Here is a 13,175-nt window from a genome sequence, read left to right on the forward strand (position 1 = left end):
CGGGCTGAGGGCCCCCCGCCTTCCCCCCCGAGTGCACAAATTTTTGTGCACCAGGCCTCTAGTTCTATGTAATAAAGAGGTAATATGCAAATTGACCATCACTCCAACACACAAGAGGGCCACCCCATGTGGACACAAGATGGCCACCACAAGATGGCCAGCAGGGGTGGGCAGTTGGGGGGGGCAGGCCTGCAGGGGTCGGCAGTTAGGCGGAACCAGGCCTGTAGGGGAGGACAGGTGGGGGGGACCCAGGCCCACAGAAGAGGGCAGTTGGGGACAACCAGGCCTGCAGGGGAGGGCAGTTGGGGGTGACCAGGCCTGCAGAGGGGGGCAGTTGGGGGCAACCAGGCTGGCAGGTGCGTGGTTAGGGCAGTGCTGGCAAACCTTTGGAGCTCGGCATGTCAGCATTTTGAAAAACCCTAACTTAACTATGGTGCCATGCATATAGAAATTTTTTGATATTTGCAACCATAGTAAAACAAAGACTTATATTTTTGATATTTATTTTATATATTGAAATGCCATTTAACAAAGAAAAATCAACCAAAAAAATGAGTTCACGTGTCACCTCTGACATGCGTGTCATAGGTTCGCCATCACTGGTTTAGGGGGTGATCAGGCTGGCAGCCAGAAGTGGTTAGGTGCAATCAGGCAGGCAGGCAGGCAAGCAACTGGGAGAGGGATGTGAGAGGGATGTCCGACTGCCCGTTTGGGCCCGATCCCACCTAAATCGGGATTGGACATCCCTCAAGGTGTCCCAGATTGGAGAGGGTGCAGGCTGGGCTGAGGGACACCCCCCTCCCCATGCATGAATTTCGTGCACCAGGCCTCTAGTACTTAAATAAAAAAATAAATTAAAAAAATGATATTATTAACTCCAGGATACACAAAAAGCTATATAAGAAAGGAAATGGAATCATAGTATACTATGTGACTCAGCTGTAAAACATTTACATAATCATAAAATGTAAATATTAACTATTCATTTAATCGAACAGTGTGATATAATCATTTTTATTTATTTCTTTTTTATACTGGTATATAATCATCTTCAAAGACAGAGGTGAGACAGTGTGCATGTGTGGCTGTATAAGAGAGCTATATTCCCATCTTCCAAAGTGGAAAATCAATTGATAATGTTAGTATTATACTATTTGACTTTTACAAATTATAGACATGCATTTGTTTGACATAAATAAAAATTAAGTTATAAAAAAGTTAAATAAGACTATGGTAATAAAAAGGAAATAAAACCTCTATTGGCAACTCAGTTATTACTTTGGAAGCAATATCTACCCTAGGGGTAAAAAGTGGCAAAAATCACTTAGTGAAAACACTTTTTTTGTTTTTACTCTGAAAAATTAGGGGAAATGGTGGTAGAAATGCATCAGTGTCACAGGGATTTCTTCATACTAGCATATAGGACTTTGGGGTTATAGTTGGATGGGAAGACAATGTATCCTTCCCCCTACCAGCCCTGTTAACATCCCTTTGTGGATGGGAAACACTGGCTACAAGGAAAAATAAGGTCTGGATCAAGGGTGACCTTGTGGATAACCTGAAAGCCAAGAACTTGTCTTTAAATAAAGATAAATCCTCTTAATTAACAAGACCCACTTAAAACTACCACTAGGATAAAGAAGTTCAGCCATTTGCCAAGTCATGTGATATCCACTACAAATATCTTTATAATTGACACTCTGAGACCTTGTACCATTCTCAGAACCCCAGCACAGTTATTAGAACACAATTTCTCCAAGAAGGGACCAATTCTATTATAACATTATCAAACTACTAGAGGCCTGGTGCACGGATTCGTTCACCGGTGGGGTCCTTTGGTCTGGCCTGCGCCTCTCGCAATCCGGGACCCCTCGGGGGATGTGGGAGAGTCAGTTTCAGCCTTATTCCCGCAGGCCAGGCTGAGGTACTCCACCGGTGCACGAATCCATGCACCGGGCCTCTAGTATGTATATAAGATCTTTGGTTAATCTCTTCCCATACTCTCCCCTCCCTGCTTCCCTCTGAGAAGGAAGGAAGTTTCATGTTTCCATGCCTGTGGTTTCTGCTCCTGCATTCAGCGTCTACCCCCTGGTGGTCAGTGCGCATCATAGCTACCGGACAGTTGGCTGGTGGGCCGGTTGCTTAGGCTTTTATATATATAGATTTATTAAAACCTATTGCAGAAGGTATTAGATTAAGTAAAACAAAACCACAGGTTCCCTACCCTGAATGTATTCTTTTCTTTAACCAATAGTATAACTCCAGTTGTACTACAGACATTATGTTGTCTTGTCATCATCAAAAACAGTGGGCCTGTTTTCTTCGCTTACAATTCAAGAGAGATGGTAGACATTAACAAATGCTGCTCTAGTAAAGATTTTACCTGGTACTGAAACTGAATTGGTTGCAACTGGCTGCCATCCTGAGTCATCTTCCTGGCTAGGGCCTCTTTCAGTGCAAGGGCTTTATTCAACTCAACCAGCTCCTTAGACATCTGAGCTTGACGGAGAACATGTTGAGTGGTGAATCCATCAGAAGATCTACTTGTCTGTAGACAGGTTTCTACTTGCTGGAAAAAGATCAGGATAATGATTTGTAAGAGAAACAAGCAATTGGAGTTCCTTAGACACTACTTCATCAAGTCTCAGAGCCATTTCTCCATTACCAGTACCTTTGATCTTTTAAAACTCTGGCATCTCATACATTCACTTTAAATATCTGAAATAAATTGAGCTAGCTTATTTCCCTGCTCTCACAAGCATTTTATTTCTTATATCCTTTAACTGACTCTTTTAGAGCAAACTAAGTTCTTACTCTTTTTTCTTTTTTTAATCCTCACCCAAGGGTATTTTTTTATTGATTTTTTAGAGAGAGATGAAGGGAAATAGAGAGAGAAAAAAACACATTGATGTGAGAGAGAAAGATCAATCATTTGCCTTCTGCATGTGCCCCAAATGGGGATTGAACCCGCAACCTTTTGGTTCACAGCACAACACCTTCAACCAACACCCGGCAATGGCTCTTGATCTTTTTTTTTTTTTTTTATGAATCAGGCCAACACTTCTCACTTTTACCTCATTCTAATGGTTCCTTAGAGAAGGCTCTGGAAATGGGACTTTAGAAATGGTGGAAAAGGAGAAGAGGTTTTATTTATTCTCAAAAAGCTGACCTCTGGCACCTGATTTATCTCCCATCTGTCTTCTTTCAGAATATGAAAATTACCATTATGTATTGGCTTTAGGGAGAAAAAGTTCTCTCAAGTAAACCATTGTCCAGACTTTCATTTTGACTTTGCTCTATAACCTTTAGCCAACATCTAATGTATTTTATCTGTTCTTGCAACTTGAATACTCAAAATGTTTTGGTTCCTTTAGCTTTTAACCATCCCATATATAGGAAAGTATGCTGAGAAAAAAATTCTCTTCCATTTCTTCTCTAATGCTTTTGTGACCTTGCCATGATTTCCTAATTTGTTCCCTTCCTCATTTTAACTTGCTAGATAGTTGATACAGAATACTAGCACCTAACAAGAAATCAGCAAGCCAGTCTGAAAATATAGAAAGTGACATACCTGAGAAGCCTTGCCACCCATTACCAATTAATGTTAAAGATAGAGCCTATCTGAATTAGAAATTTTACAAAGCTGAGATTTATATTCAAGATTTCTGGATTTCCAAGGCATTCTATGGAGGATGGCAGCAATCAGGAATTCTCTTCCTCAGCTGAGTGATAAATTATAGGCAATGGCACAGTTAAAGCTCCTGGTTCTACACAAGGGGCCAATTACTTACAGCTTCTGGATCCACTCCAGCATCAATGGCTGCAGCCATGCAAGCAACAGTTTCATCCTGCAATGACAAATGATGTCTCATTTTAGGAAAAAGATTCTGAAGTGAAGCTTACTAGTGGATTTTGTACTGGTTATTTAATTTTTTCAAGTGTATACAGAGACCATTTAAGGTGCTGAACACTTCTGTAGTCACATATACTCCAACAGCCACATGTTTCTATTTCTCACCTGTCAAGAGATTGTCTTCTTTATAAAAGGTCAATTGTGCAGTCTATGTAAAAAATAGGGCCATGTGGCAACTTACATACAGGGTGGGGCAAAAGTAGGCTTACTGTTGTGAGTGCACGAAACAAAGTTTACTCTTGTATTATTATTTATTAACTACAGGCCTGATGCATGAAATTCATGCATGGGTAGGGTCCCTAAATGTGGCCAGTGATCAGGGAGGACCTGTGGGGTGACTGGTGGGGCGATCGGGGGGCCCCCACTGGCACCCGCCTTGGCTGGCCTGGCACCACCTGCTTGCCTGCCCCCCGCCATTGCCACTACGGGTCACTCCCCTCTGCAGGGTGACTGGCAGGGTGGTCAGGGGGCCCCCGCTAACACCCACTTTGGCTGGTCTTGGGCCTGCCGGCTAGGAGCAGCTCCTGTGTTGAGTGTCTGTCCCCTGGTGGTCAGTGTGCATCATAGCGACTGGTTGTTCCACTGGTGGTTCCACAACAGTCACTTAGACTTGTATGAGTTTACTCTTGTATTACTAGTATTATTTATTAACTAGTGGCCCAGTGCCTGAATTTGTGCCCAGATGGGGTCTGGTCAACCAGCCCTGATCAGGGTGGGGGTAGGGGATTGATCAGCAGTGGGGCCAGCTGGAGGGAGGTGCTTTGGGCTGTTGGCCAGCCGGCCCTGCCCTCTGGTAGAACTCCTGGTTGAACTCCCGGGCAAACTCCCGGTCGTCCGGTCAGTTTGCATATTAGGTTTTTATTATATAGGATTATTGCATTATTTTCCATACAAAAGACTGTAAACCTACTTTGCCCAACCCTGTATTTATTGCACCTCTCCTGCTTTCACAGGGCCAGAGTGAAAGACTTAACCATTCCAATAGGCCAAAGTTGAAGCTTTATAGACTACACCCTTTCTTCTTATGTTTTAAAAAAATTAAAAAAAATATCCTTGTCAGAGGACATGTGGAGAGGGAGAAGGGGAAAGGGAGAAAGGGAGAGAGGGGCAGAGGGTGAGAGGGGGGGAGGGTGAGAGGGATATTGATGTGAGAAACATCGACCAGCTGCCTTCTGTACGCTCCCCAACTGGGGAATGAATCTGCAACTCAGGCATGTGCCTTGACTGGGAATCAAATCAGCAACCTTTCTGTGTACAGGACAACACTCAACCAACTGAGCCACTCTGGCTGGGCATCTTTTTATGTTTTTACCACTAAATCTACTTTATAATATACAGGTCTAGCCAGTCCTCATGGACACACCATCCTAAGAACAGACATATCAAATAAAGGCAATGCAGCAGAAGACTGATTAGAATAAATAATTATTTTTGATTTTTACTTTACAGTCAGTCAAGGTAACAAGAGGTTACCCTACAAGGAAATAAATGCCATGGTAAATACCCCAGAAAAATGTGCCCATGAAGTCAAGACAAATATACTGTAGCCTCTGTCCCTCTTATACATCACAACTGCAGCTACTTGAGGTAGTGGAAGGAAAGAGTAGGCACTGATTCCCTCCAAGAGAAGGTCCAATTCCTTTTATGGGCATTGGAACACCACCTAGAAGGGAAATCTAAAACCACTTATTAGGATTAATTTGTTTACAGGTTATCACATGAGCAAGCTTAGTTCTCCTGGTGAAATTCAGGGTTTATTTGGCATTGCAACATATGAATTACCATTACTGTGAAGTGATCCTGCAAAGCCCTAGGAAGAGAGAATTTTTCAAGAAGTCACATGATTAAGGAGGTGAAATTGCTACTGGCTCAACAGCAAGGAAAGAATTTAGGGTTAGCACATAGAATCTTAGCACCAGCACAGTGAAACATTACATAGTTGTTGAAACTTAAATCTCAGTACCTTTAAGGTAAGGACTGAAATGGCCCTCAGTACATGCTGTTTATTAAGCATTTCCCATATTCTGCCCAGTAATTCTCAACTAGTGAGACTCAAAGAGAATTCAAAGGAAGCTCCAGTGTTCCTACATCCTGTTTCATCATGATATACAATACTGGCAATTCTTTAAGAGCAAGAAATACTAAATCAGTGGTTCTGAAGCTACTGGCCCTTTAAATACAGTTCCTCATGTTGTGACCGAACCATAAAATTATTTCCGTTGCTACTTCATAACTGTAATGTTGCTACTGTTATGAATCGTAACGTAAATATCTGATATGCAGGATGGTCTTAGGCGACCCCTGTGAAAGGGTCGTTTAACCGCCAAAGGGGTCGCGACCCACAGGTTGAGAACCACTGTACTAAATCCTTCTTATAAAAAAACAGCTAATAGTTAACCTCTTTCTCTCTCCCATATTCTAAGTTTCAGTAAAAAGACTAGTTATAGGCCTAGTCTAGATTAGTAGGGTCTAGAACACTGGCTTTTGGAGACTTTTTCTAGTACCTTCCAGAGGTTCAGGAATCAAAGTAGATTTGTTACTGTTGATTTACTCTGTGGCCCAATGAAATTTTACAATGTTAAGTTTTAAGCTTTGGTGACATGTTCTACATGAACATGGCAGGTATCTGCCTTCATAATCCTAAGTATGTAAAAGCTAGAGGCCCGGTGCATGAAATTCATGGGGGAAGGGGGGGCGGTGTCCCTCAGCCCAGCCTGCACCCTCTCTAATCTGGGACCCTTCGGGGGATGTCCGACATCCCTCTCACAATCCAGGACGGCTGGCTCCAACCGCTCGCCTGCCTGCCTGCCTGATTGCCCCTAACCGCTTCTGCCTGCCAGCCTGATCCCCCCCTAACCACTCCCCTGCCAGCCTGATAGACGCCTAACTGTTCCCCTGCTGGCCTGGCTGCCCCCAACTGCCCTCTGCTGCAGGCCTGATTGCCCACAACTGCCCTCCCCTGCTGGCTATCTTGTGGTGGCCATCCTGTGACCACATGGGGGCGGCCATCATGTGACAACATGGGCACAGCCATCTTGTGACCATATGGGGGCGGCCATTTTGTGCAAGGGTGTGATGGCCAATTTACATATTACCGCCTTATTATATAGGACTAGAGGCCCGGTGCATGAAATTCATGGGGGAAGGGGGGGCGGTGTCCCTCAGCCCAGCCTGCACCCTCTCTAATCTGGGACCCTTCGGGGGATGTCCGACATCCCTCTCACAATCCAGGACGGCTGGCTCCAACCGCTCGCCTGCCTGCCTGCCTGATTGCCCCTAACCGCTTCTGCCTGCCAGCCTGATCCCCCCCTAACCACTCCCCTGCCAGCCTGATAGACGCCTAACTGTTCCCCTGCTGGCCTGGCTGCCCCCAACTGCCCTCTGCTGCAGGCCTGATTGCCCACAACTGCCCTCCCCTGCTGGCTATCTTGTGGTGGCCATCCTGTGACCACATGGGGGCGGCCATCATGTGACAACATGGGCACAGCCATCTTGTGACCATATGGGGGCGGCCATTTTGTGCAAGGGTGTGATGGCCAATTTACATATTACCGCCTTATTATATAGGACTAGAGGCCCGGTGCACAAAAATTTGTGCACTCGGGGGGGACGGGGGTCCCTCAGCCCGGCCTGTGCCCTCTCGCAGTCTGGGACCCCTCGGGAGCTAACGACCTGCTGGCTTAGGCCTGCTCCCGGGTGGCAGAGGGCAGGCCCAATCCCTAGGTGCAGCCCCTGGTCGGGCTCAGAGCAGGGCCGATTGGGGAGTTGGGGCACCACCCCGTCACACACAGAGCAGGGCTGATCAGGGGGTTGGGGCTCCTTCCCCTGTCACGAACAGGGCACTGCCAATAGGGAGGTTGTGGCCTCGCCCCCTGTCACACACAGAGCCCCAGGGCGATCAGGGGGTTTGGGCGCTGCCCCCTGGCAGACTGATCCTGGTGCCGGGAGGCCTCTTGGCACCGCTGATCCCGGTGCTGGGAGGCATATTACCCTTTTACGATATAGGATAGAGGCCTGGTGCATGGGTGGGGCTGGCTGGTTTGCCCTGAAGGGTGTCCTGGATAAAGGTGGGGGTCCCGCTGGGGTGCCTGGCCAGCTTGGGTGAGGGGCTAATGGCTGTTTTCAGGCTGGTCAAGCACCACACTGCATTTTAGTAGAAAGTATTCTGGACAAGGTTGTAAGAGAAAAGAGCTGGAGTAATTTTCATATGTTGTTTAGAGACTTGCACAGATGTGTTTTCTCATGTGTAAAACAAGTAGATATACCTAATGGGGTATAATGTCTTTTTATAACACGAACTTTTTAAAAACTTTTTTTAATGTAGTAATAGCCAGGTAAGTTGTTACAGTAGCGGAAAATAATTTGACTTTTTTAATTTTTTACAGTTTGAATTATTTTACAGCCAGCATTTCAGTGGAAGGAAACTTACATGGTTACATTACCTCTGCACAGGTAAAATGAACTTAATTTTATCTAATTTAATGAAATTTATCTGCTCTGATTATGGTAATAATTTAGAAAAAGATTTTCTTTTTTTTTTAAATATATATTTTACTGATTTTTTTACAGAGAGAGGAAGGGAGACGAGATAGAGAGTAGAAACATCGATGAGAGAGAAGCATCAATCAGCTGCCTCCTGCACATCTCCTACTGGGGATGTGCCCGCAACCCAGGTACATGCCCTTGACCAGAATCGAACCTGGGACCTTTCAGTCCTCAGGCCGACGCTCTATCCACTGAGCCAAACCGGTTTCGGCATAAAAGTAAAATTTATTTCAGTCTAACAGCCTCTTCTCTTTCATTCTAAGGCTATAACTTAGAACCTTTTGTACGGTAAAAAGATATGATTTGCTGAAGGTGATGTCAGACATCCCCCGAGGGGTCCCAGATTAGAGGGATCGAGTGAATAAGGCTCAGGTTCAGTGAGATACATTAACCAGCAATACCCTCCCAAATGAAATCTGTGCTTGTAGATTGTAGGCAATACCATTACTGGGCATTGAAAATGCGTTTTAAGGAAGTAGTCTTGAAGTAGGGGATAAAAACAAAAAAAATGATTTTGTTGAAAGGAATGCATGAATTTCCTTACAGGTAACTACAACAAGGTTTATTTGAATTATATTTTAAAGAATTAAATGGGTGCAATTTAGCATTTAAAGTCCCAGGAAAAAGATCTGAGAACAATGGCTGCCTTCATAACTGAAAAGGGGGTGTTCACCCATTACTTAAAATAAAAATGGTTTTAATTCAGAATGAAGGGCACACTTACATTTGAAACATTTTTGCTTTCACTGTAGTGTGTTTTAATAAAAGCCAAAGGACACATTGTTGCATATTTCCAAAAACAAAAATATAGCTGGGCGAGTCTCCAAAGAATAGATATGGAGAACTCTGATTTAAGAGTACAACAGGAGCCATGGGTAAAAAGGGTTTATTCTGCCTGTGACAGTGGATGGAAGCCAGGGACTTTATCAGCTTGTGGCAATCTTTAGCACCCTCTTCCTGTGTGTACCAAATGAATTTCAGTGGTAGACACAGTGACTCTACAGAGTTCTTCTGAGCCAGCCCCCATTAGCAACTTCCTCTATAGGCATACCAGGCACCAGTCATATTGCCAGATCCTCACTGAGGTTATGCCTTCTCTTCTTCTTTTTTAAAAAACATGTTTTTATTGATTTTAGAGAGAGAAGAAGGGAGAGGGATAGAGAGACAGAAACATCGATTGGCTGCCTCTTGCACACCCTCTACTGGGGATTGAGCCTGAAACCCAGGCATATGCCCTGACCAGGAATGGAACCAGTGACCTCTTGGTTCACGGGTTGACAATTAACCACTGGGCAACACTGGCTGGGCTATTCCTTCTCTTATCTTGGTTCCATAGGTTTCCTTTTTCACCTTTCCTATGTGACTCAAAGACCCAGAAATGAGGTGGTGTGGCCATAAATAATGGTGCCCTGGATCACTCTTTTCTGATCTTACAAGCTTTGGCTCCAGTAGGGCTCTTCAGCCTAGATTACTTTAATTCTGAGGCACCTCATACGAGGTTTTCATACATTAGATGTTCCAGCTATAGTTAAGTGGAATTGCAGATTGAAATGACCTTGTGATAGCCATTCTCTGGCATGTACTCTATACTTCAGCCACACCATTGTGTTCTTACCGTGTCCTAAATTTATATACCTTTGTTTTTGCATATGCCTTTTCCTCTCTATAGATGGTCCTTTCTCCTTTGTGTGGGTGGCAATCTCATTCATTTTTAAGGACCCAGTTTCTACTGTGCTGCCTTCCTGAGTTTTCTAGGTAGTTAATCACCCCTTCCTTTGTGCTCCCAACGCACTTTGCTCATATTGCTAATGTAAGAGGATTAAACACATGAGACCGGGTTCCTAGTTTTCCCTTGCCTCCTTTCCCTTTCCACCTTCAGTGCCACCTGTGAACCTGGCCCAACTGACAAAGTAGAAGGCTTGAAGAATAATTGTTGAAAGTAATTAAATAGTTATCAGGATGGGACTGCACTGGCAGTCTTGAGCAAAAGCCAGGAAAACTCTAATAGCCTTCACCCAAAAGTTTCACAGCAATTAATAACAAAAACTGCTATCTGAGCCCAAATCCAGGTAAGTACCCAAGTCAAAGTAGGACTGGAGTATGGTAGGCACTCCCTGATTGTATCAGCTGAATAATACCTTTAACTGCTACTGAGTCACTGAAATTATTTTCTTTTCCTATTAATACATACTTTGCAAAGGTACACAACTAGTGAGTGGCAGAATTGGCTTTAAACCAGGGTCTATCTGGCTCTGGAGCCCAGGTTCTCAATTACTACGGCCTGTTTGTTAGATAAATGAACTGTCATCCTGAACTGCTCCTGACAGTTTTGTATAGTATCACTTATTATGAAACACTTTCTAGTCTTTTGGGAATTTAGTCATTTAATTTCTTGGAACTGGCTACCCTAACCCTTCTCCCCAGAATACTATAAGGTACTTTTTCCAGTGACTCTTTAGAGCAAAATATAGGTGTGGATGATTTTGTAATACCATTTTGACAACTCTAAAAAACACTGGGCAAGACCTGGGGTGGAGAATCACTATTCTGATAAAATTAAAACCTCTGCCCAAGAGCTAGGAATTACCACCAGGCATTTACATACACATAACTGCTTTAGAATAATAAATAAGAGGGTATAGATGGAACAAAGCCAACCATAACCCCTTAACCAACCATGACCCCTTAATGTAATATGATTTCAACTTTTAAGAAGTATATATGCCTAAGTACTAAGAGAAGCAAGGCTATAAATATAAGAATTTTTCTTCTGGGAAAAACAACAAATAACCACACCCTCCAAAAAACCCACTCACAACTATCATAATAGTTCTAAAAATAAAACAACGGGAACTTATAGCAGAATGATGATTCAAACTAATTTATGACTGCTTATAAAAAAGAACTATAGTATTCCCTGGTTATTATAAGCTATTTGCCAGAAACCAGCTTATGTAAGATTGAGGTATGGTACAGGGCCTCTTAACTAAGTTAGCCTACACTGAAAGGGAAGCAAATCAATGACTGCTGCTCATGCTACCTGGCAATTTCACACTGCATAGATATGGGGGGGTGCAAAAGTAGGTTTACAGTTTGCATATGGAAAATGATAAAATAATATGTAAATAATAATACAAGAATAAACTGTGCTTTACTCACAACTGTAAATTTGCTGTTGCCTCACCCTGTATGTTTTTGCTCCAGTATTTGATTAATGTATTATTGTGTATGTAACCTAAGGGTGTTTAATTTAACAAATTCATAGATCATATTCAATGATCCACAATATCTGTCCTCAAATAGCTCACACTCTAGTTGTTTCAGCAAAAGGTACAGAGTTAGACATGTTTAATACAACAAGAGAAACAAATGAGGACTTCTGGTCAATATGGTGGTGTACGTAAATGCAGTACTGGCCTCTTTCCACAACCACATATAAATTAGAACTAAAGCCTGGCTGGTGTTGCTGAGTGGTTGAACATCAACCCATGAACCAGGAGGTCACGGTTTGATTCCCGGTCAGAGCACATGCCCAGGTTGCAGGCTGGATCCCCAGTGGAGGGGCATGCAGGAGGCAGCCAACCAAATGATACTCTCTCATCATTGATTTTATCTCTTTCTCTCCCTTCCTCTTTGAAATCAATAAAAAATTACAACTAAACTACAGAACAACAGTCATTAAGAACCACCTGGCTCTCCCTCCAGTGAGCTCCCTACACCCCCCTCCCCAAACCCTTAAATAAAAAATAAAAAAGAACCACCTGAAGTGGTTGAGGAAGCCACATTTAGACTGGTAGGAGGGAGGAAACGCATAAGAGGCTGATCCCATGCCTGCATGTAACAGATAAAAATTGGGAGGGAAATCTTGGATGCAGAGGTCCCCCATGAGGAGCTAGGAGCCCAGCCCCATACTAGGCCCTCTAAACCAAGGTTCCAGTGCCAGGAAGATAAGTACCAATAACTTCTGGCTGTGAAAAGCGCAGGGATTGAGGCTGAGATGGAGGGCTACTGGAGTCCCTGGCAATTCCTCTTAAAGGGCCCATGCACAAACTTATTCAGTCTCATACTCTCTGAGCTCCAGCACTGGGACAGGAGCTTGAAAGGCTCCAGGAACTGAACTGTCCAGTGAGGGGTGGAAGGGCAGCTTTCTCCCAGACAGAAGTGCAGGCAGAGGACACTGTTCCCTTCCTAATTCTTCTCCACACAGAGTCAGGAGGCAGGTGCCATCAACCTGGCTAATACTGTTTGCCCAGCCCTGTTGATGCTCTGAGACTCTGACCCACACAAGTAGCAGGCTCTCACAAGCTGCTTCTAGTGGCTTTTCCATACAAATGGCCTGTCATGGCTCATGCTGCGGACTTTTCGAAAACCTCTCAAAGCACCACAAACCCCAAACAAGCAGTTAGTGTGTCCCTACCTATTGCTTAGTGGCCTGAGACACCACACTAGAAGTAGCCAGCCTTGGTTCATAGCGTGGCCTCTCCTAGGCACTTCCAAGTCCAGCACAAGTACCTGCCAACTGTAGATTTCTCTGTAGCTCATGCCAGGTGGCCCCAGGCAGAACATAGGTGGCAGCTGATCTTGGCCTACACTTCCAGAAGGCCTCAGAGCCAGCATACCCAGTGGACAGTTTCAGACCATGCTGGAGCACCAGCCAATTATCTCCATGAGTGACACACTCAAGAGGCAAACTCATTGGGAACAAGAGATATGCTGA

At 44.1% G+C, this 13,175-nt stretch overlaps 1 protein-coding gene across 1 annotated transcript in view; it reads right to left on the reverse strand.

Annotated features, from left to right (window-relative positions):
• KIF4A (kinesin family member 4A) overlaps nt 1-13,175 on the reverse strand; it is a 168,994-nt gene that overhangs the window by 70,570 nt on the left and 85,249 nt on the right. Inside the window, exons 14-15 of the mRNA XM_006770944.2 lie at nt 3,792-3,848; nt 2,384-2,569 (exon numbers count right to left, since the gene is read on the reverse strand). Coding sequence (XP_006771007.1) covers nt 2,384-2,569; nt 3,792-3,848 — 243 coding nt within the window. The remainder of the gene's footprint in view (nt 1-2,383; nt 2,570-3,791; nt 3,849-13,175) is intronic.

The sequence above is a fragment of the Myotis davidii genome, unplaced genomic scaffold, assembly GCF_000327345.1.
Source record: "Myotis davidii unplaced genomic scaffold, ASM32734v1 scaffold1285, whole genome shotgun sequence".
NCBI classification, from domain to species: domain Eukaryota; kingdom Metazoa; phylum Chordata; class Mammalia; order Chiroptera; family Vespertilionidae; genus Myotis; species Myotis davidii.